Source organism: Salmo salar, chromosome 11 (genome assembly GCF_965601325.2).
Source record: "Salmo salar chromosome 11, fSalSal1, whole genome shotgun sequence".
In the NCBI taxonomy this organism is placed as follows: domain Eukaryota; kingdom Metazoa; phylum Chordata; class Actinopteri; order Salmoniformes; family Salmonidae; genus Salmo; species Salmo salar.
Genome location: NC_138301.1, coordinates 87,813,785 through 87,836,517, shown reverse-complemented (window position 1 = coordinate 87,836,517; position 22,733 = coordinate 87,813,785). Strand labels below are relative to the sequence as shown.

The 22,733-nt window shown below is 42.6% G+C and overlaps 1 protein-coding gene across 2 annotated transcripts in view; it reads left to right on the top strand.

The window, feature by feature from the left end:
- Nucleotides 1-22,733, top strand: part of LOC106563036 (high affinity cAMP-specific and IBMX-insensitive 3',5'-cyclic phosphodiesterase 8B) — an 81,170-nt gene that overhangs the window by 43,628 nt on the left and 14,809 nt on the right. For both annotated transcript variants that reach the window (XM_014128243.3, XM_014128242.3), the window contains exons 9-17: nt 123-211; nt 2,879-2,933; nt 14,742-14,781; nt 15,043-15,120; nt 16,184-16,260; nt 17,678-17,842; nt 20,413-20,470; nt 21,143-21,272; nt 21,720-21,918. In XM_014128243.3, the coding sequence (XP_013983718.1) occupies nt 123-211; nt 2,879-2,933; nt 14,742-14,781; nt 15,043-15,120; nt 16,184-16,260; nt 17,678-17,842; nt 20,413-20,470; nt 21,143-21,272; nt 21,720-21,918 (891 nt within the window). The remainder of the gene's footprint in view (nt 1-122; nt 212-2,878; nt 2,934-14,741; nt 14,782-15,042; nt 15,121-16,183; nt 16,261-17,677; nt 17,843-20,412; nt 20,471-21,142; nt 21,273-21,719; nt 21,919-22,733) is intronic.

Below are 22,733 nucleotides of genomic sequence, written 5' to 3'. Positions count from 1 at the left end.
GAAGAACATCCATCTATTAATCTCGATTTTTTTTCCCCTCCGGTGTTTTCTATTCAGTTGTCCGATTGTAATTCTCTAGGAGTGTTATGGTGTCGTCTGACTATAGTTTTCTCTATGTCTAGGAGTGGCAGGGGATTTACTACGCCAGGAGGAAGTCGGGTGACAGCATACAGCAGCACGTCAAGATCACGCCTGTGATTGGCCAGGGAGGGTAAGTCACTGCCTTCATCCCTTCCACTTAAATAACATGTTTATCTACTCTGGCAAGCCGCGGTCTTCCTCAGTAGATGTGCGTGGGTAAAATCACTGGGGAAGCCAAGTCAATAAAAAAGCCAAAAAGACAAATTGTTTCCTCTATAATGCTTTCGTTCAGACTCCACCGTGATATACAATAAGGTCATGACAGCGAACAGTCACACAGTGGTGGAATGAATTCAACTACACATACGTTTGTTTCATCACAAAACCGGAGAGCAACATCTGTCAGGTGAATTCCACAAAGCAAATATTGCACATTTTGTTACGTTACAGAGTTATTCTAAAATTGATTAAATTGTTGTTTTTTTCCTCATCAATCTACACACAATACCCCATAATGACAAAGCAAAAACAGGTTTTTAGAAATGTTTGCAAATCTATAAAAAAAAGATACACAACCGTTCGTTCAAAAGTTTGAGGGTCACTTAGAAATGTCCTTGTTTTTTAAAGGAAAGCTAATTTTTTGTCCATTAAAATAACATCAAATTGATCAGAAATACAGTGTAGACATTGTTAATGTTGTAAATTACTTTTGTTGCTGGAAATGGCTGATTTTTAATGGAATATCTACATAGGCGTACAGAGGCCCATTATCAGCAACCATCACTCCTGTGTTCCAATGGCACGTTGTGTTAGCTAATCCAAGTTTATCATTTTAAAAGGCTAATTGATCATTAGAAAACTATTTTCAAATTATGTTAGCACAGCTGAAAACTGTTGTCCTGATTAAAGAAGCAATAAAACTGGCCTTCATTGGACTAGTTGAGTATCTGGAGTATCAGCATTTGTGGGTTCAATTTCAGGCTCAAAATGGCCAGAAACAAAGAACTATCTTCTGAAACTCGTCAGTCTATTCTTGTTCTGAGAAATGAAGGCTATTCCATGCGAGATTTTACCAAGAAACTGAAGATTTCATACAACACTGTGTACTACTCCCTTTACAGAACAGCGCAAACTGGCTCTAACCAGAGTAGAAAGAGGAGTGAGAGGCCCCGGTGCACAACTGAGCAAGAGGGCAAGTACATTAGAATGTCTAGTTTGAGAAACAGACGCCTCACAAGTCCTCAACTGGCAGCTTCATTAAATAGTACCTGCAAAACACCAGTCTCAACATCAACAGTGAATAGGCGACTCCTGGATTATGGCCTTCTAGGCAGAGTTGCAAAGAAAAAGCCATATCTCAGACTGGCCAATAAAAAGAAAAGATTAAGATGGGCAAAAGAACACAGACACTGGACAGATGAACTCTGCCTAGAAGGCCATTATCCCGGAGTCGCCTCTTATGTAAATAAGGTATTTCTGTTTTTTAATTTTAATACACTTGCAAACATTTTGAAAACACTGTTTTCGAAATTATGGGGTATTGTGTGTAGATTAATGAGTATTTTATTTTTTACATATAATCAATTTTAGAATAAGGCTGTAATGTAACAAAATGTGGAAATAGTCAAGGGGACTGAATACTTTCCGAATGCACTCTATATGCTTAGTTTAATACACTGGAAACAAAGTTTAAGATACCAAAAACAATTTAGTCTGATCAATGTTTCTAAATATCATGTGTCTGTCCATGGTACTGATTTCTGTCTGTGTGTGTGTTTGCGTGCAATTGAAAAAATGAAAGGCTTTTGTAGACTAGTTGAATGCCAATGCGATCCTCTTCTCTTTCACGTTGGCAAAACGGTCTATGGCTCTGTCATACAGTATGCTTTTAGTTTTGTTTTCATTGGCTACTTAGCTGAAATGCTTGCGAGCCTAACTTCCTCTCATGGGCAACAATGAACCAGCTAAGTTAGCTAGCTAGTTAACGTGATGGTACTTGCTACATCTAGGCTACATATTGAACTTCAATCGTCTCAGGCCAGTGACACAACATATTCATTTATGATAAGATCAGAACCGCTGTCTTAATCATTGGCGTATAAAGAGAATTAAGTCAAAACCACAAGTCCAAATCCACATCTCCGTCCATGACTTTGGAACGTGCCGGTTTTGCAAGCTAGCTACTGCAGGACATCAACTCAAGCAGACAAGAATGATGACATTTTGCTTGTGATTTGATGTGATTTGATTGGTGCGAAGCCAAATCCAAACTGGTCTCCCTTGGGGGGTGTTTTTCTGCGCCAGGACAACCCACAGTTGAGCTCAACGCTGATTGGCAAATTATTTTATAATTGTTTTTTCAAGGGAGGCCAAATGCTTACTGGCATCAATCAATCAAATGCTACGGCGGCAACATGTCATACTCTTTTGTTCCAGACAGCATCAGATACATGGGCTACACATACTGAGACAGAGGGGCGCTGTTTCCCTCGCTCAGATGATTTCTCCGGTGAGATTCAGCCACTTGCGAATTGACAGAAAATTATGAAAACACAGAGAGACCAAATAATATTTTTTTTGGGGGGGGGTCAAATATTTGTGGAAGCCTGGCTTCCCTTGGCATCCATGAATACACGCCACTGGTCTCCCTTCTAGGAGGACCGCTTACAGGTAATTGGTTGTTAACTGGTTGTTTAACCTGTTGGGGATGGTTAACTGGTGGTTGACAGGTTGTTAACTGGTAACTGGTTACATATGGTTCCCAATCTAATATGCTTTTCTTTCAATCTCTTTACAGAAAGATCCGCCATTTTGTGTACATCAAGAGGCCCCACAGTGACAACAACAAACAGGTGAGCCATGCAGCCACTGGTTAGATAAACAGGCATGACGTTTATTTTTATGTTTCATGTAACCTGAGCAGTCAAGGTGGTCTTAATCATTGATAGTTAGCTACATTATCTATTATTCAACTGTGTGTACATAAGAGTGATATACCCTGTCAAGAAAAGAAAAAAAAACATTTATTGATCTCCCCTTTTTTTCTGTCAAGTATCACATAACTTCAGTGTGATGTAACTCATATGGCCTCAAGGTCTTGTCGATCAATGGCAGCTCTATGCTGTATGGAAGGCAGGTGGTGTTTCCTGTGCTTTTCCCTTATATGCTAGCATTGTAGCTATATGGTACACATGCAACCTCAAGTGGTTCAGGGACAGCCCTATGGCAGCCATGTGAAGACCATTTTTCTACTACTGTATGATGCCTTTCATTGCAGTACAATGTGTATGGCAACTGCTCTGCATCTTACCGCAAGGCTCCCTGCCATCCAGGACCTCTATACCAGGCGGTGTCAGAGGAAAGACCTAAAAATTGTGAAAGACTCCAGCCACCCAAGTCACAGTCTGTTCTCTCTGCTACCGCACGGCAAGCGGTACCGTAGCAACAAGTCTGCGACCAAAAGGCTCCTGAACAGCTTCTATCCCAAAGCCATAAGACTGCTGAACAGTTCATTAAATGGCCACCCGGACTTTCTGCTTTTCACCCCCTACCTAAATGTGCATAGTACTTCCATCAATCACCGAAAAGACATGTACATATTACCTCAATCAATCACCCCAACTACCTCATACCTCCTGCACTGACTCAGTACCAGTGCTCCTTGTAAATAACCCGTATATAGACTTGTTATTGTTATTTTATTGTTACTAGTTTCTTTTGATCTATTTGTTACTTTTCTTACTTTTTAACTGCATTGTTGGGAATGGGCTCGTAAGTAAGCATTTCACGGTAAAGTCTACACTTGTATGTTACAAATGTAATTTCATGTGAATATGTTGGCCTGTTCTGTACCAGTCTGACAGACAGCACTATGCTATGTGGTAGTCATTGTTTGTCCACTCTACTGTGTGTGTACAGTACCATGTGAGTAAGAGATGTTGTCTAATGTCTGTGGACCAACTGTAAGTTGCTTTGGCATGCTAGCATTGTTATGGCATTTATGGCATCTGTAGTCTATAGTGGCCTGTATTGTTTTGGCTTGCTCACAAGCGCATGGTGCTCAGTAGGGTTGTAGGCTAAGAGCTAGTGTTCATGCTAAGCTAAGCTAGCGCTAAGCTACAATAAGCATCCCCTGCTAAGGCCCGAGAGGGCTAGCAGCCAGACACCGCCAGAGCTATTAATACCTTCAGGCCAAGTTAGCCGCTCTCTGACCTGCGCTACGCTAGGCTAGCTAGCCACTGCCTTTCATCTGCTGCCTCTGACTGGCGGTGAGTCCGATGTTTGGATCTGCGTGCCAAAGCCGAGCGCTGTTCTCTTCTCTCTCCTGACTCTTATCCTTGGGAAACACTAGGTTGTCTCTGGTCCTACATGTGACAGGTCTCCTCATCCTATTTGTTTGGCATTATAACGTTTAAAAGAGATTTGTTTTGCATCTCAATGGGGGACAGTGGGTTAAGTTTAGCAATTTTTTACATTCATCATCACTCTGTCAAGGGAAATATAGTATTCTTTCTAACAAAGATATCTACACTGAAAATAAATATAAACGCAATATGCAACGATTTTAAAGATTTTACTGAGTTACAGTTCATATAAGGAAATAAATTCATTAGGCCCTAATCTATGGTTTTCACATCACTGGGAATACAGATATGCATCTGTTGGTCACAGATACCTTAAAGATAGGGGCGTGGGTCAGAAAACCAGTCAGTGTCTGGTGTGACCATGATATGCCTCATGCATCTCCTTCACATAGAGTTGATCAGGCTGCTGATTGTGGCTTGTGGAATGTTGTTCCACTCCTCTTCAATGGCTGTGTGAAGTTTCTGGATGTTGGCAGGAACTAGAACACACTGTCGTACACGTCGATCCAGAGCATCCCAAACAAGCTCAATGAGTGACATGTCTGGAGAGTATGCAGGCCATGGAAGATCTGGGACATTTTCAGCTTCCAGGAATTGTGTACAGATCCTTGCAACATGGGCCGTGCATTATCATGCTGAAACTTGAGGTGATGGCAGAGGATGGCACGACAGTGGCACGACAATGGACCTCAGGATCTCATCACGGTATCTCTGTGCATTCAAATTGCCATCGATAAAATGCAATTGTGTTCATTCATTATTCCTGCCCTTACCATAAACCCACCACCACCATGGGACACTCTGTTCACAATGTTGACATCAGCAAACCTTTCGCCCACACGACACCATACTGCCCGAGGATTCATCCGTGAAGAGCACACTTCTCCAGTGGCCATCGAATGTGAGCATTTGCCCACTGAAGTCGGTTACGACGCCAAATTGCAGTCAGGTTAAGACTTTGGTGAGGATGATGAGCATGCAGATGAGCATCCCTGAGATGGTTTTTGACAGTTTGTGCAGGAATTCTTTGGTTGTGCAAACCCTCAGCTTCATCAGCTGTCCGGGGGGCTGGTCTCAGATGATCCTGCAGGTGAAGAAGCCGGATGTGGATGTCCTGGGCTGGTGCGGTTTTTGAGGCAGGTTGGACTTAATGCCAAGTTCTCTAAAATTACGCAGAGAAATTAACATTCAATTCTCTGGCAACAGCTCTGGTGGACATTCCTGCAGTCAACATGCTAATTGCACCCTCAAAACTTGAGACATACAGTGCATTCGGAAAGTATTCAGACCCCTTGACTTTTTCCATATTTTGTTACATTACAGCCTTATTCTAAAATATATATATATTTAATTACATCATCAATCTACACACAATACCTCATAATGCCAAAGCAAAAACAGATTTTAGACATTTTTGCAAATGTATATAAAAAAAACTGATATCACATTTGCATAAGTATTCAGACCCTTTTCTCAGTACTTTGTTGAAACACCTTTGGCAGCGATTACAGCCACGAGTCTTCTTGGGTATGACGCTACAAGCTTGGCACACCTTTATTTGGGGAGTCTCTCCCATTCTTCTCTGCAGATCCTCTCAAGCTCTGTCAGGTTGGATGCGGAGCGTCGCTGCACAGCTATTTTCAGGTCTCTCCAGAGATGTTCGATTGGGTTGAAGTCCGGGCTCTGGCTGGGCCACTCAAGGACATTCAGAGACTTGTCCCGAAGCCACTCCTGCGTTGTCCTGGCTGTGTGCTTAGGGTCGTTGTCCTGTTGGAAGGTGAACCTTCGCTTCAGTCTGAGGTCCTGAGCGCTCTGGAGCAGGTTTTCATCAAGGACCACTCCGTTCATCTTTCCCTCGATCCTGACTAGTCTCCCAGTCCCTGCCACTGAAAAACATTCCCACAGCATGATGTTGCCACCACCGTGCTTCACCGTAGGGATGCTGCCAGGTTTCTTCTACACGTGACGCTTGGCATTCAGGCCAATGAGTTCAATCTTGATTTCATCAGACCAGAGAATCTTGTTTTTCATGGTCTGAGTGTCCTTTAGGTGCCATTTGGCAAACTCCAAATGGGCAGTCAAGTGCCTTTTACTGAGGAGTGGCTTTCGTCTGGCCACTCTACTATAAAGGCCTGGTTAGTGGAGTGCTGCAGAGATGGTTGTCCTTCTGGAAGGTTCTCCCATATCCACAACGGAACTCTGGAGCTCTGTCAGAGTGACCATTGGGTTCTTGGTCACCTCCCTGACCAAGGCTCTTCTTCCCCGACAGGTGTGTGCCTTTCCAAATCATGTCCAATCAATTGAATTTACCACAAGCGGATTCCAATCAACTTGTAGAAACGTCTCAAGGATGATCAATGGAAACAGGATGTGACTGAGCTCAATTTTGAGTCTCATAGCAATAGGTCTGAATACTTACGTAAATAAGGTAATCATTTCTGGGTTTTGTTTGTAATAAATTTGCTAAAACTTCACATTTTATTTAATCCATTTTATAATCAAGCTGTAATGTAACAAAATGTGGAAAAAGTCAAGGGGTCTGAATACTTTCCGAATGCACTGTTTGTGGCATTGTATTGTCTGTCCAAACTACACATTTTAGAGTGACCTTTTATTGTCCCCAACTTGCATCTGTGTAATGATCATGCTGTTTAATCAGCTTTTTGATATGCCACACCTGTCAGGTGGATGGATTATCGGGGCAAATGAGAAATGCAGACTAACAGGGATGTAAACAAATTTGTGTACAAAATTTGAGAGGAATAAGCTTTTTGTGCGTATGGAACATTTCTGGGATTTTTTATTTCATCTCATCACACTTTACATGTTGCGTTTATATTTTGGTTCAGTATACATATATTTCAGGATGTTGTATATTGCTGGAAATAATCAGAATTCATACCGTTTTGAAAACATAGCTTGTCCAAAAAAGTGGTCTCTTGGCACAATTTACCCTGCGTATGGGGTAAATTTAGCCGCGGCACAGGGTAAGTTAAGATGCCTACAAATTTCTGTACTGAATTAAATATTACCACTACCTTTTTAAACCATGTCTATCTTTTTCCCAAACACAATTCATCAAATTCGCTTTTTTTATTTTTTATAATCTTTTAACTCAGGCTTAACACCTTAGAAACACTTTGTACTTATTTAAAAGACTTTTAACATAGGCCAGGGCCTGTTGTTACCTCCTATCCCAGCGGGAATGCCTTGCATTACGCCTGGGAAGAAAACACTTCAATTGGCTCAACTTTATATTTGCTCAACAATTGGCTTAACTTACCCCAAGGCAAACATTTTGACTTAATTAGCCTGTACTATCTACTTTGGTTTTGATACAGTGCCTTGCAAAATTATTCTTCCCCTTGGCGTGTTTCCTATTTTATTGCATTACAACCTGTAATTTAAATTGATTTTTATTTGGATTTCATGTAATGGACATACACAAAATAGTCCAAATTGGTGAAGTGAAATGAAGAAAAAAACATGTTTCAAAAAATTCAATAAAATAAAAAATGGAAAAGTGGTGGATGCATGTGTATTCTCCCCCTTTGCTATGAAGCCCCTAAATAAGATCTGGTGCAACCAATGACCTTCAGAAGTCACATAATTAGTTAAATAAAGTCCACCTGTGTGCAATCTAAGTGTCACATGATCTGTCACATGATCTCAGTATATATACACCAGTTCTGAAAAGCCCCAGAGTCTGCAGCACCACTAAGCAAGGGGCACCACCAAACAAGCGGCACCATGAAGACCAAGGAGCTCTCCAAACAGGTCAGGGACAAAGTTGTAGAGAAGTACAGGTCAGGGAGAGAGGGCCGCCCACCAAAACTCACAGACCAAGCAAGGAGGGCATTAATCAGAGAGGCAACAAAGAGACCAAAGATAACCCTGAAGGAGCTGCAAAGCTCCACAGCGGAGATTGGGGTATATGTCCATAGGACCACTTTAAGCCATACACTCCACAGAGCTGGGCTTTACGGAAGAGTGGCCAGAAAAAAGCCATTACTTGAAGAAAAAATAAGCAAACACGTTTGTTATTTACCAAAAGGCATGTGGGAGACTCCCCAAACATATGGAAGGTACTCTGGTCAGATGAGACTAAAATTTAGCTTTTTGGCCATCAAGGAAAACGCTATGTCTGGCGCAAACCCAACACCTCTCATCACCCCAAGAACACCATTGCTGTGGGGACGTTTTTCATCGGCAGAGACTGGGAAATTGGTCAGAATTGAAGGAATGATGGATGGAGCTAAATACAGGGAAATTCTTGAGGGAAACCTGTTTCAGTCTTCCAGAGATTTGAGACTGGGACGGAGGTTCACCTTCCAGCAGGACAATGACCCTAAGCATACTGCTAAAGCAACACTCGGGTGGTTTAAGGGGAAACATTTGAATGTCTTGGAATGGCCTAGTCAAAGCCCAGACCTCAATCCAATTGAGAATCTGTGGTATGACTTAAAGATTGCTGTATACCAGCTGAACCCATCCATCTTGAAGGAGCTGGAGCAGTTTTGCCTAGATGAATGGGCAAAAATCCCAGTGGCCAGATGTGCCAAGCTTATAGAGACATACCCCAAGAGACTTGCAGCTGTAATTGCTGCAAAAGGTGGCTCTGCAAAGTATTGACTTTTGGGGGGTGAATAGTTATGCCCTCTCAAGTTTTCTGTTTTTTTTGTCTTATTTCTTGTTTGTTTCTCAATAAAAAATATTTTGCATCTTCAAAGTGGTAGGCATGTTGTGGAAATCGAATGATGCAAACCCCCAAAAAATCTATTTTAATTGCAGGTTGTAAGGCAACAAAATAGGAAAAATGCCAAGGGGGTGAATACTTTCGCAAGCCACTGTACCTATATATATTTGAAACCATCATGAAACCTATAACACAATCATTTCATTTGACTTTGTGAAAATCCGTTTTTTTTGGACCTAACTTTTTCCATGTGGTTTCTTCCTTCACAGACTCCATGAAATTATAAATATTTGGTCAAATTATGAATTTTGTGTATGGTTTCCTAGAAACACGTGTGGCTCAATTCACCCCTTTGGCTCAACTCACCCCACTCTCCTTATAAGTAAAGGATACGTAGAAGTAGAAATCAAGTGATGTGCTGAGCACTGCTGACTAAGGGAAAAGTCAACTCTGGGAAAGAACTGAAAGTAGCACACCCATCTCCTCTTCATTGCAGTGTGATTTATGACATTGCCCTATCAGCCCTTACAGTACTTTTCTGATTTGGAATCCTTGCGGCCAACTGTTGTCAAGACAGCAGTGTTGTACTTCCAAAAACATTCCTTACCTCAGGACACTTCAACGGGAGACTATCCAGGAAAATAAAGAAAAAGGAGCAGTCTGTTTCTGCGTAGACCTGATAGATTTACTGACGACTCATCCTAAATGGAGAAGAATTGTTAGTGGGCGTGGCTTTTGGCCAGAGCGATGTGGATGGGTAGCCAGGCAGAGTTGCTTTGAGCACTAAATAGAATAATTCCTCTTTCTGGTCTTTCCCAGCGGGACACTTGGCCGGTGTCCCTAGTCTAGTTTGCATGTTATAGTCTAGTTGTTGAGTAGACAGCAGGGTCTGTAACTAGACCTTCACCATGTAGGACTGACCTATTTCTATTTAACTGTCCCCCCTCTGCTCTCTCTGTCTTTCATTCTCTTCACATGCACTGCCCCCCCTCCCCCCTCTCTCAATTCAATTCAAGGGGCTTTATTGGCATGGGAAAGCAATGTTAACATTGCCAAAGCAAGTTAAGTAGATAATATACAAAAGTGAAATAAACAATAAAAATGAACAGGTAACATTACACAAGTTACAAAAGAATAAAGACATTACACATGTCATATTATGTATATATACAGTGTTGTAAAGATGTGCAAATGGTTAAAGTACAAAGACAAAATAAACATAAATATGGGTTGTATTTGTTCTTCACTGGTTGCCCTTTTCTTGTGGCAACAGGTCACAAATCTTGCTGCTGTGATTGCACACTGGTATTTTACCCAGTAGATATGGGAGTTTATCAAAATCGAGTTTGTTTTTTAATTCTTGTGGATCTGTGTAATCTGAGGGAAATATGTGTCTCTAGTATGGTCATACATTTGGCAGGAGGTCAGGAAGTGCAGCTCAGTTTCCACCTCATCTGTGGGCAGTGTGCACATAGCCTGTCTTCTCTTGAGAGCCAGGTCTGCCTACGGCGTCCTTTCTCAATAGCAAGGCTATGCTCATGTAACAGTATAGCTTCCGTCCCTCTCCTCGCCTCGAACCAGGGACCCTCTGCACACATTGACAACAGCCACCCTCGAAGCATCGTTACCCATCGCTCCACAAAAGCCGCGGCCCTTGCAGAGCAAGGGGAACAACTACTTCAAGGTCTCAGAGCGAGTGACGTCACCGATTGAAACTCTATTAGCTTGCACCACCGCTAACTAGCTAGCCATTTCACATCTCATTTCACAGACTCACTAAGTCTGTACATAGTCAAAGCTTTCCTTACATTTGGGTCAGTCACAGTGGTCAGGTATTCTGCCACTGTGTACTCTCTGTTTAGGGCCAAATAGCATTTTAGTTTGTGTTAATTCGTTTCCAATGTGTCAAGTAATTATCTTTTTGTTTTCTCATGATTTGGTTGGGTCTAATTGTGTTGCTGTCCTGTGGCTCTGTGGGGTCTGTTTGTGTTTCTGAACAGAGCCCCAGGACCAGTTTGCTTAGGGGACTCTTCTCCAGGTTCATCTCTCTGTAGGTGATGGCTTTGTTATGGAAGGTTTGGGAATCGCTTCCTTTTAGGTGGTTGTAGAATTTAACGTCTCTTTTCTGGATTTTGTTAATTAGTGGGTATCGGCCTAATTCTGCTCTGCATGCATTATTTGGTGTTTTACGTTGTACACGGAGGATATTTTTGCAGAATTCTGCATACAGTCTCAATTTGGTGTTTGTCCCATTTTGTGAATTATTGGTTGGTGAGCGGACTCCAGACCTCACAACCATAAAGGGCAATGGGTTCTATAACTGATTCAAGTATTGTTTGCCGGATCCTAATTGGTATGTCGAATTTTATGTTCCTTTTGATGGCATAGAATGCCCTTCTTGCCTTGACTCTCAGATCGTTCACAGCTTTGTGGAAATTGCCTGTTGCGCTGATGTTTAGGCCAAGGTATGTATAGTTTTTTGTGTGCTCTAGGCCAATGGTGTCTAGAACGGTGTCTGGAATTTGTATTTCTGGTCCTGGCGACTGGACCTTTTTTGCAACACCATTATTTTGGTGTTACTTACTGAGATTAACTGGCAGGGCCCAGATCTGACAGAATCTGTGCAGAAGATCTAGGTGCTGCTGTAGGTGCTCCTTGGTTGGTGACAGAATCACCAGATTATCAGTAGACATTTGACTACAGATTCTAGTAGGGTGAGTCCGGGTGCTGCAGACTGTTCTAGTGTCCTCGCCAATTCGTTGATATATATATGGTAAAGAGGGTGGGGCTTAAGCTGCATCCCTTTCTCACCCCATGGCCCTGTGGGAAGAAATGTGTGTGTTTTTTGCCTATATTAACCACACACTTGTTGTTTGTGTACATGGATTTTATAATGTTGTATGTTTTTCCCCCAACACCACTTTCCATCAATTTGTATAGCAGACCCTCATGCCAAATTGAGTCAAAGGCTTTTTTGAAATCAACAAAGCATGAGAAGACTTTTCTTTTCTTGTGGTTTGTTTGTTTGTCAATTAGTGTGTGCAGGGTGAATAAGTGGTCTGTTGTATGTTAATTTGGTAAAAAGCCAATTTGACATTTGCTCAGTACATTGTTTTCACTGAGGAAATGTATGAGTCTGCTGTTAATGATAATGCAGAGGATTTTCCCAAGGTTGCTGTTGACGCATATCCCATGGTAGTTATTCTCTCTCTCTCTCTCTCGTTCTTTGTCTTTCTCTCTCTCTCCCTCTTCCATCTCTCTCTCTCTCTTTCTCTTTCCCCCCTCTTCCTCTCTCTCCACTCACAGTCATCATCCATATTCCTGAGTGTTTCCCATGCAGCCCCAGCCAGTGTAATGTGCTGTGTTTTACTTCATATATGTTTGTGCATTCCAGCCCAAGGAGGCCATTAAGATGCAAGCCAGCTAAATCTGGCAACCTCCTGTGTCATCAGCCGTGTTTAATCCTATTTCCCCTACTTGGTGCGCGCTGGAGAAAACGAAAGACGGAGAGATAGAGAAGGAGGGAGAGAGGAGGGCGAGATTGTTGAGAGTGAACTGGAAGCAGTTGTCTTGTGCCCTGACGCATCCTGTTGGGCCTGATGACAGGAGCAGATTGTATTAGACCTAGAGCAAGCTAAGTTGTAGATAGAGAGAGAGAAAAGTCTACTGCTGTCTTTTTAAAGACCAGCGCAGGAACATTAGAGTGTGTCTCACCGCCCAGCTGGCAAGCAGGTATCAGACCACTGCTGGCTCTGATCCAGCACACCACTGTAGACAAGCCCATATCAAACTATCAGACCTGTGTTGACACCTAATGACGCTAGCAGCGCAACAGAACTGACTGTAGCCAACAGACAGTCTGCATGCTGTTGTTAGTAGCCCTGGCTACCAGGGTTGGGGTCAATTCCAATTGAATTTGAAATTCCAATTCAATTCTTCAATGAACTCATGAAGTAAAGAATGTACGTTCAATTCAATTCGAATTTCACCAGTCTTCAAGTTATGGAATTGGATTTTAATTGGAATTAGACTCTTTGGACTGTTTGAATTGGGATTGATTTGAAATTGTAAAAACATGTCCTCTTTGGAATTTAATTGGAGTTCAATATTTCAACATTTTCCAGTTAATGGAATTAATGCACTTAATATCAAACATTGACTGCAGCCCTAAATAATTTATACTTGTATTTTTCCAGTAAAGCTAGGCTGTCTGAACAGCTACATGATCAGCCTGAAAGCCTGAATTTAATTTCATTCTAATTGGAATTCGTGGAATTTTGGGGATGATATTGAATTGGAAATGTAATTATTGGAATTGACCAAACATGGACATGGGAGGGATTAAATTATCTGTAAATTCAAAGACTGACCTGGAATTTTAATTGAATTAAATGGAATTAACAGGGAGATGGAATTGAATTAGAATTAACCCCAACCCTGCCGACTCCCTGCTGCCATTAGCCCCCTATAGAGCTGCTGTGTAACATAGGCAGTGGCAGTACTGACTTTACCTATGTAAGGTCCCGTTTGAGTCCTGAGTAACGTTGTGTGTCATGGCCAGAGTTAATCCTGAGTCCGTGTGAGGATGCACTAAATGGATCAGAGGTCACTAGTCATCTCAATCCTAAGGGCTCGAACACACCAATAGCGTCTGCCTGCCGAGAGTACCCTCTTAGAAAAAAAAGGTGCTATGTAGAACCTTAAAGGGTTCCAGGTGGAACCCTTTCGGGTTCAATGTAGAACCTTTCCACGGAGGGTGCTGAACGAACTGCTGAACGAACGATAGACAAATAGGAGATCCACATTCGGTGCGATGTGTGCAACCCTTTACAGAACATTGGAGCCCTGCACGTTGCTAACAGTGGACCCGACCAAATCAGATAGACCGACCACATATTTTCTGATGTGACCTTCCAGTGACTTTGAGCTCACAAAAGGAAACAATATTTTCGAGTCGTAATTGTTTGTGTTGTGCCCTTTTTCTATTCATTTGACAAGCGTTTAATTACATTTTTTGCACATAAACTAAGCAACAAAAAAAGAAACGTCACCCTTCCCCACCTACCCTCACCCTTCCTCCTCCTCCTCCTCACCTCATCTCCCCTTACACCTCTCCCCTCATCCTCCTTACAGCCCATCAGCTCCTCCACCCGTCCTCACCTCACCTCACTTCTCATCCTGTGCCAGCTGGCCAATAGAAATCAATGGCTGTGGAAACAGTAAGAACCTATATTGACTGACACCTTCCCAAACATGAACCCAGCTGAACCCTACTTGCATCAGGCCTATAAATTGACCCTCCTGTGTGCGGTCATGTGTAGATCTATGGGCGCAGTAGTTGGGTAATGTTGAGTCCATGTTGAGTCTGTCTTATTAGTGTGTTATATGCGCTCACTGCAAGAGAGGCAAACTCACAGCAGCCTGACAGACCGTCGGGGCGAAAGATTGCACAATAAAACTGCAGGAGGAACTCTTTCTTACAAAACGCCGGCCAGATCTACTAATGCACTCATGCTCTCTCTTTCTCTCTCTCCCTTTCTCTCTCTGTCTGTGATATGGTCCATATCAAACTGCATTTCTCCTGTTATTGTCTGCCTCAGGTCCATAAGATCAACAAAGATGGAGAACATTCCCAGTCAGGTGAGCTACGCTCCCTCTCTCTTTAAACTTTCAATTCATCATAAGGTCAGTGATGTAACTTTCAGGGACTTGTTTCGTGAGACAAAATCCCTGAACCCCCCCTTGTCATGTAAGGATTTTTGACGATTTATCTAAACTGCAAAGTTGAACACTGAAGCCTCATAGGCGACGAGAAGAGAGGCAGTTGTCTATCTTTAAGAAGTTGTCTCAGTCCTAATCTGGGTCGTATCGCCCGTCATCCTGACTTCTTTCTTTTCCCAGAGAGCCATTCCCTGCGTCACAGAGACAGGAGGAAAGAGTCGGTTGATACCAGGTCAATCAGCTCACGTGGCAGTGATGGTGAGTGTGTATGAACACCAGGGTACTGTGTGCGTGTGTCTGTGAGAAATGGTAAGATAACACTGAGGGAGGGATCCCAATGGAGATAGGGGAAGACAAATATAGAGACAAGAATTGACATTTTTTGGGGTCATTTAGCAAAGGCCCTCTACTGGTCCTCCCTCCCCTGCGAATTGAACCCACAACCCGGGTGTTGCGAGCCACCAACTAAGCCACACAGGACCTAAGGAGAAGGACACAGAGAGAGGGGGAAGATAGAGAGAGGAAGGAGGTAAAGAGAAAGGGGGATGAGGAGAGAGGGAGGATCAGAGAACAATATGAGTCAGATTACAGTACATTATGGAAGGCAGTTGAGCTGTTGGCCTCTGATGACATCACCCTCACTATGACGCGGCTGCTGCTATTTTCATTAGCTGGGCTGAAGTGGTGCTTCTCTTGTCCTCCAACCTCTCTCTCTCTCTTACTCTCTCTTACTCGCTCTTTCTCTCTCTTTCTCTCTCTCGCCTGAATTGACGAGGGAAGTCCGTAACAGAAGACAAAGGATATCAAGGATCTGGAAAGATTCTGTATGGTGGAAGGGTCGAAGATCCCTCCCAACGTGTTCTCCAATCTCATAAAACATTTCAGAAAAAGACAGTGTCATTATCCTCGCAAGAGGAATGTGCTAGAGTATTGAAAACAGGTTCAAAATTATTGGCACTCCTATCCTTTTTTCAATTGTTTTAATTACTTGTTAAACTCTTTCTCTGAGCAATTGTATTAGTGTAAAATAATATAATTTCCCAATTTTTTGGAGTGAACAATATAGCTCACTATTTGTATAATTTATTTTATGCAGTCTTTTTTGCTCGTATTTATCAAGGGTGCCAATAATTTTGGACCCAACTGTACATAATACATCATTGTACAGAGCAGCCTGCCACCACAGGCCCAGTGGTCTGATGTGCTACGTCCGTCATACATGATTCAGTTCACAAGCTCATATAATATCAACTAGAATGAAATGTTTGACTGGAAGAAGAGCATGTTGTAGTCCTGATAACTAATGTCTTGTTGTCTCCAGCACCCAGTCTGCAAAACCGCAGGTACTCATCTGTAGCCAGAATCCACTCTATGACCATAGAGGCCCCCATCACCAAGGTACAGTACACACACTCACATACACACGTTATCCTCGTGGGGACCTAAAATGAATTTCCATTCAAAATCCTATTTTCCCTAGCCCCTAACCCTTACCCTTAACGTAACCCTAACCTTAACCCTAATCCTAAACTTAACACGTAACCCTAATCCAAACCCTAAACCTAACCACTAAACCATTACCTTAACAGTAATTTTAACCCTAATTGTAACCCTAAACCTAACCCCTAATCTGAAAATAACCTTTGTCCTCATGGGGACATGGGAAATGTCCCCACGAGGGAGTATTTTCCTTGTTTTACTATCCTTGTGGGGAATTTGGGGGATTTTAGGTCGCCACAAGGATAGAAGAACCACCCAACCCACACACATTCCCCTCTCCTTTCCCACTCTGTGCTCCTTCCAAACCAATAGAGGATGTTCCTAGAACCATACCTGACACTTCCTGAAGCTCGCGTGAGGATGAAGACCTATCAGAGGCAGTAGAAAGCTCCACAGATCTTCTCAGAGTCCTCTCAACCACAGAAAGACCACATCACAGGGCGAATATCTGGGACACAACAAGTGTGGTTTGAAGTTCCCATATTGTTGGGACATAACTTCTAGCCGATCCAACTGACAATTGATGGTTCTCAGAATGTCACAGGAATGTTCCCGGAATAGTGCTCTGAGAATCCGAAGGAAAATTCTCCAAACGGTGTTCTCTGAACATTTGCAAACATTCTTGGAATGTTATGCAATTTCAAGCTGTTTGCAGTTCTGTGGCCAGTGAAACTCGAAGTCTGTCCATCTGACTGAACAGTGTCCAATAAACCTGTTTGGCAAGCAACAGCCTTGATTACAACGTCAGGTTTGACCTGAAGATTCTAATGATTGTGACAACAGAGTTGAAAGATCTGTCAGTCTAATCTGACTCTAGTGCCAGTCTTGAGTTTAAAAAAAAATCTAATTCACTGATGAGAGTTCAACAGGAATGGATGGTGATTTGATGGGATAGGTGAAGGCCTTATTTAATAGCACAGATCTGGGATCAGCCTATGACTGAAAGCCTCTCCAGAGACCAGAGTCTAACTCTAGGCTTTATGATGTTCCTATCTTCTCTGACTAGCTGCTTGATTTGTCTATTTGACTCCCGACATGTTTTCTATGGCATCACATGCAGAGCTCCCTGAAACAGGCTCAAAGAAAGGCACTTTCTGTCTGAAGAGTGAAGTTTCTCTTAGGGCTGTGTGTGTGTGTGTGTGTGTGTGTGTGTGTGTGTGTGTGTGTGTGTGTGTGTGTGTGTGTGTGTGTGTGTGTGTGTGTGTGTGTGTGTGTGTGTGTGTGTGTGTGTGTGTGTGTGTGTGTGTGTGTGTGTGTGTGTGTTAAATGAAATGTAACTGCGTGCCACATCTCCCTCCCTCTCTCCCTCCTCCAGGTGATCAACATCATCAACGCGGCCCAGGAGTCCAGTCCGGTGTCTGTAGCGGAGGCACTGGACCGAGTCCTGGAGATCCTGAGGACCACAGAGCTCTACTCTCCTCAGCTGGCCTCCAAGGAGGACGACCCACACACCAACGACCTTGTAGGCGGGCTCATGAGCGTGAGTTAGGGGCTACACACACGCTCTCACACACACACACGTGCGCACACACACACACACATACTTACACACACACACACACACACACACGTACACACACACATTCCTGCACAGGCCCAATTTAATCAAAGTCTGGAACCAGTTTTTAGGATACATGAAAAATAGAAAATTCCCACACCATGTAAAAGCATGTTTCATTTTGTGAAAATTGTTTTGTAAATAGTATTTTTTATTAAGCACATTAATCAAAATGTGCATTCTTGGCGGGGGGGGGGGGGGGGGGGGGGGTGTTTGTCCCGGAAACTCCGGGACAACTCCGGGAATAGGGCTCGGGTTAAGTTGAAGTTAGGAATGTGATTCCTCCTGGGTCAAGGCTTCAGACTGGACAATGGCTACAAACATAGCTTTATTTACAACAGGATTCACACAATTCAATATCATTTAAAAGGGTTATAAGAAAATGTAAATTATTTTAGGTTGGTCACAACATTTGAAGTGGTTGGGAGCCATTCGTCCAGTCTCACACAAGCAGACAGACTGAGACCCACTACGAGACACACACACACACACACACACACACACACACACACACACACACTGAGATCCATTAAACCAGGTTAAGGGATCATTCACAGTGATCAACGTCCTGAAACAGAGAGTTATAGACTGTTTGTCGTACAGGAAAGGTATCTCTCCTCACCTCTCCTCATAATCTCTCCTCACCTCTCCTCACCTCTCCTCTCTTCACCTCTCCTCTCTTCACCTCTCCTCTCTCCTATTCTCACAAACACAATACTCAAACACAAGAGTTCCTGAGTTATGGGGGATATGTCTCGTTGGGTGAATTAGAATGCTGAAGTAATTGTATAATGTCAAATATGTTGTTATTAGCCAGATTTGAGATATACAGTTGAAGTCGGAAGTTTACATACACCTTAGCCAAATACATTTAAACTCAGTTTTTCACAATTCCTGACATTTAATCCAAGTAAAAAATCCCTGTCTTAGGTCAGTTAGGATCACCACTTTATTTTAAGAATGTGAAATGTCAGAATAATAGTAGAGAAAAATATTTATTTCAGCTTTTATTTCTTTCATCACAATTCCAGTGGGTCAGAAGTTTGCATACACTCAATTAGTATTTGGTAGCATTGCCTTTAAATTGTTTAATTTGGGTCAAACGTTTCGGGTAGCCTTCCACAAGCTTCCCACAATAAGTTGGGTGAATTTTGGCCCATTCCTACTGACAGAGCTGGTGTAACTGAGTCAGGTTTGTAGGCCTCCTTGCTTGCACACGCTTTTTCAGTTATGCCCACAAATGTTCTATAGGATTGAGGTCAAGGCTTTGTGATGGCCACTCCAATACCTTGACTTTGTTGTCCTTAAGCCATTTTGCCACAACTTTGGAAGTATGCTTGGGGTCATTGTCCATTTGGAAGACCCATTTGCGACCAAGCTTTAACTTCCTGATTGATGTCTTGATGTTGCTTCAATATATCCACATAATTTTCCATCCTCATGATGCCATCTATTTTGTGAAGTACACCAGTCCCTCCTGCAGCAAAGCACCCCCACAACATGATGCTGCCACCCCCGTGCTTCACGGTTGGGATGGTGTTCTTCGGCTTGCAAGCCTCCCCCTTTTTCCTCCAAACATAACGATGGTAATTATGGTCAAACAGTTCTATTTTTGTTTCATCGGACCAAAGGATATTTCTCCAAAAAGTGCGATCTTTGTCCTCATGTGCAGTTGCAAACCGTAGTCTGGCTTTTTTTATGGCGGTTTTGGAGCAGTGGTTTCTTCCTTGCTGAGCGGCCTTTCAGGTTATGTCGATACAGGACTTATTTTACTGTGGATATAGATACTTTTGTACCTGTTTCCTCCAGCATCTTCATAAGGTCCTTTTCTGTTGTTCTGGGATTGATTTGCACTTTTCGCAACAAAGTACGTTTATCTCTAGGAGACAGAACACGTCTCCTTCCTGAGCGGTATGACGGCTGCGTGGTCCCATGGTGTTTATACTTGCGTACCATTGTTTGTACAGATGAACGTGGTACCTTCAGGCATTTGGAAATTGCTCCCAAGGATGAACCAGACTTTTTTTTTATGAGGTCTTGGCTGATTTATTTTCATTTTCCCATGATTTCAAGCAAAGAGGCACTGAGTTTGAAGGTAGGCCTTGAAATACATCCACAGGTACACCTACTATTGACTCAAATGATGTCAATTAGCCTATCAGAAGCTTCTAAAGCCATGATATCATTTTTTGGAATTTTCCAAGCTGTTTAAAGGCACAGTCAATTTAGTGTATGTAAACTTCTGACCCACTGGAATTGTGATACAGTGAATTATAAGTGAAATAATCTGTCTGTAAAAAATTGTTGGAAAAATTACTTGTGTCATGCACAAAGTAGATGTCCTAACCGACTTGCCAAAACTATAGTTTGTTAACAAGACATTTGTGGAGTGGTTGAAAAACGAGTTTTAATGACTCCAACCTAAGTGTATGTAAACTTCCGACTTCAACTTCACCAAAAGAGAGTGATTTGTCGTCTTTTTCCGTCTGCAGGACGGCTTACGGAGACTGTCTGGCAACGAGTATGTCTTCTCCAAAAGTACTTTTCCAAGTAAGCACCCGTCTGTTTCATCATAAAACATCACATAAATATGAGATTTATTCATTATCCTACCAGAATGCTACTTACATCTAGGACCCTAGAGTTTACTCTAGTCACACAAACTGAGTCTGATAAGGTGTAGTTTTAGTGGTATATTTGTGTTGCATAATGTATTTTTTTATATATTTCATGAAATGTAATTACATTGGAACCATTCACAGTACTACACATGATGGGGGACATTTAGTGTATGGACCTCTGTCTCAGATCATTTATTTCATCAGTTGGAGTCTGGTCCATCGGCAGCCACTGGCAGTCATTTCGTAATCCACTTATATTTGTTTAAGTCATGATGCGAGAGATAATTACGTACGTCTTCTTTCTGAGAAATGGAAGGGCACTGCTGAGAAGTCCAGAAAAGTCCTCTCCTGCTAATCTTTAGGAAGCAGCATGTGCTTTTTGCCCCTTGCATTTCTTAATAGACCTTAGTTGACTTCTTAGTAGACCTGTATTTGACCCTTTACCATGAGGCAGTGTTGCTAAGTAACTTAGGGACAGGGCTGAGGACTACATTGGAAATTGTTGTTGTTGCGTATTGCTCTCAAATGTCCCAAATGCAATCAATTGATCTGTGTGCGTGCGTGCGCGTGAATGAATGGGTGCGTGCGTGTGTGTCTACAGATTTGAGCCAAAGTCAGCTGGCCATCCCAGTAACGCTGAATGACATCCCTCCGGCCATCGCTGAGATGCTGGATGACGAAGACCAATGGGAGTTTAACATCCTGGAGCTGGAAGCTGCCACCAGTAAGAGGTACGGAGGTAGAGGGAATAGATAGAAAGATAGAAAGAGGGAATAGATAGAAAGATAGAAAGAGGGAATAGATAGAAAGAGGGAATAGATAGAAAGATGGAAAGAGGGAAGAGAGAGAGAGAGAGAGAGAGAGAGAGAGAGAGAGAGAGAGAGAGAGAGAGAGAGAGAGAGAGAGAGAGAGAGAGAGAGAGAGAGAGAGAGAGAGAGAGAGAGAGAGAGAGAGAGAGAGAGAGAGAGAGAGAGATAGATAGATAGATAGATAGATAGATAGATAGATAGATAGATAGATAGATAGATAGATAGATAGATAGATAGATAGATAGAATAAAAGGGTTAAGGGAGAAGTGAAGATAGAGGTTATTATACACCAATACAGAAGGGAGTTGAAGGACCACGTCTCTCAGCCACTCATCTATCTCCCCTGTCCTCCCTCTGTCATCCACGCAGACCTCTGACCTACCTGGGCTTGAAGATCTTTGCCCGGTTTGGGGTGTGTGAGTTCCTGAGCTGCAGTGAGGCTACGCTACGCTGCTGGCTCCAGGTCATAGAGGCTAATTACCACGCCTCCAACTCCTACCACAACTCCACCCACGCCGCCGACGTCCTCCACGCCACCGCCTACTTCCTACGCAAGGAGAAGGTCAAGGTAGGCCAAACACACACACACACAGAGCTAAAGACTCTCCTCACAGGCCTGGTGAAGACCTTTCGGTCACACCTGCAATATGCTATGGAAGCATACGACAGTGCACTGTACCTAGAGATTGGTTGGATGTGCACACGTAAACTACTTTCACACGTGAAATGACTACTGACACCAGCTAGCTTGAATGTATCACCGCAACATGATCGCGCCTGACATCTCAGAGTGTTGACGGATAAGTTGATCTATGTAATTCCCTGCCATGTGTTTTCAGCAGCGTGTAGAGTATCCGTTTGCTTTGCTTGGCAGGAGATGAATGTATGTCAGTGACCAGTGAGAGTTGGAGTAGGGATGTTTTTATTGTTTTCATATTGGACTCAGTCAATACGTGTTTTGCCTTGAGGGCATTGAGATCCAAATACATTGCCTTTCTTTTCTCCCCGCTTATCCCCTCCAATAAATATATCCTCTTCTTGTCATAAAGTGAACATTTGCTAGTGATTATTATTATTAGTTGTGCTCGCATTGCGTGCATTTTTTAGGTATTATTCCTTTGTTGAGTATGAGGTTATGCTGAGAGAGACTTAGACAGTATTTATAGTTTATGCACGATCTCAGACAATTGGGCATGAGTAATCGAGCACTCAAAACGGACGTCAAAACTTGATCTTTAACCAGCGATCGAAATGTTTTCTTGAAGACGACGTTCGTTTGCTTTGACTCTAGTGTTCCATTTATACATGTGAATTTGCGATGCACAACAACAACAAAAAGAAACCAAGCCAAAGCGTCACACAGTTCTTCTCACTAAATTCCCT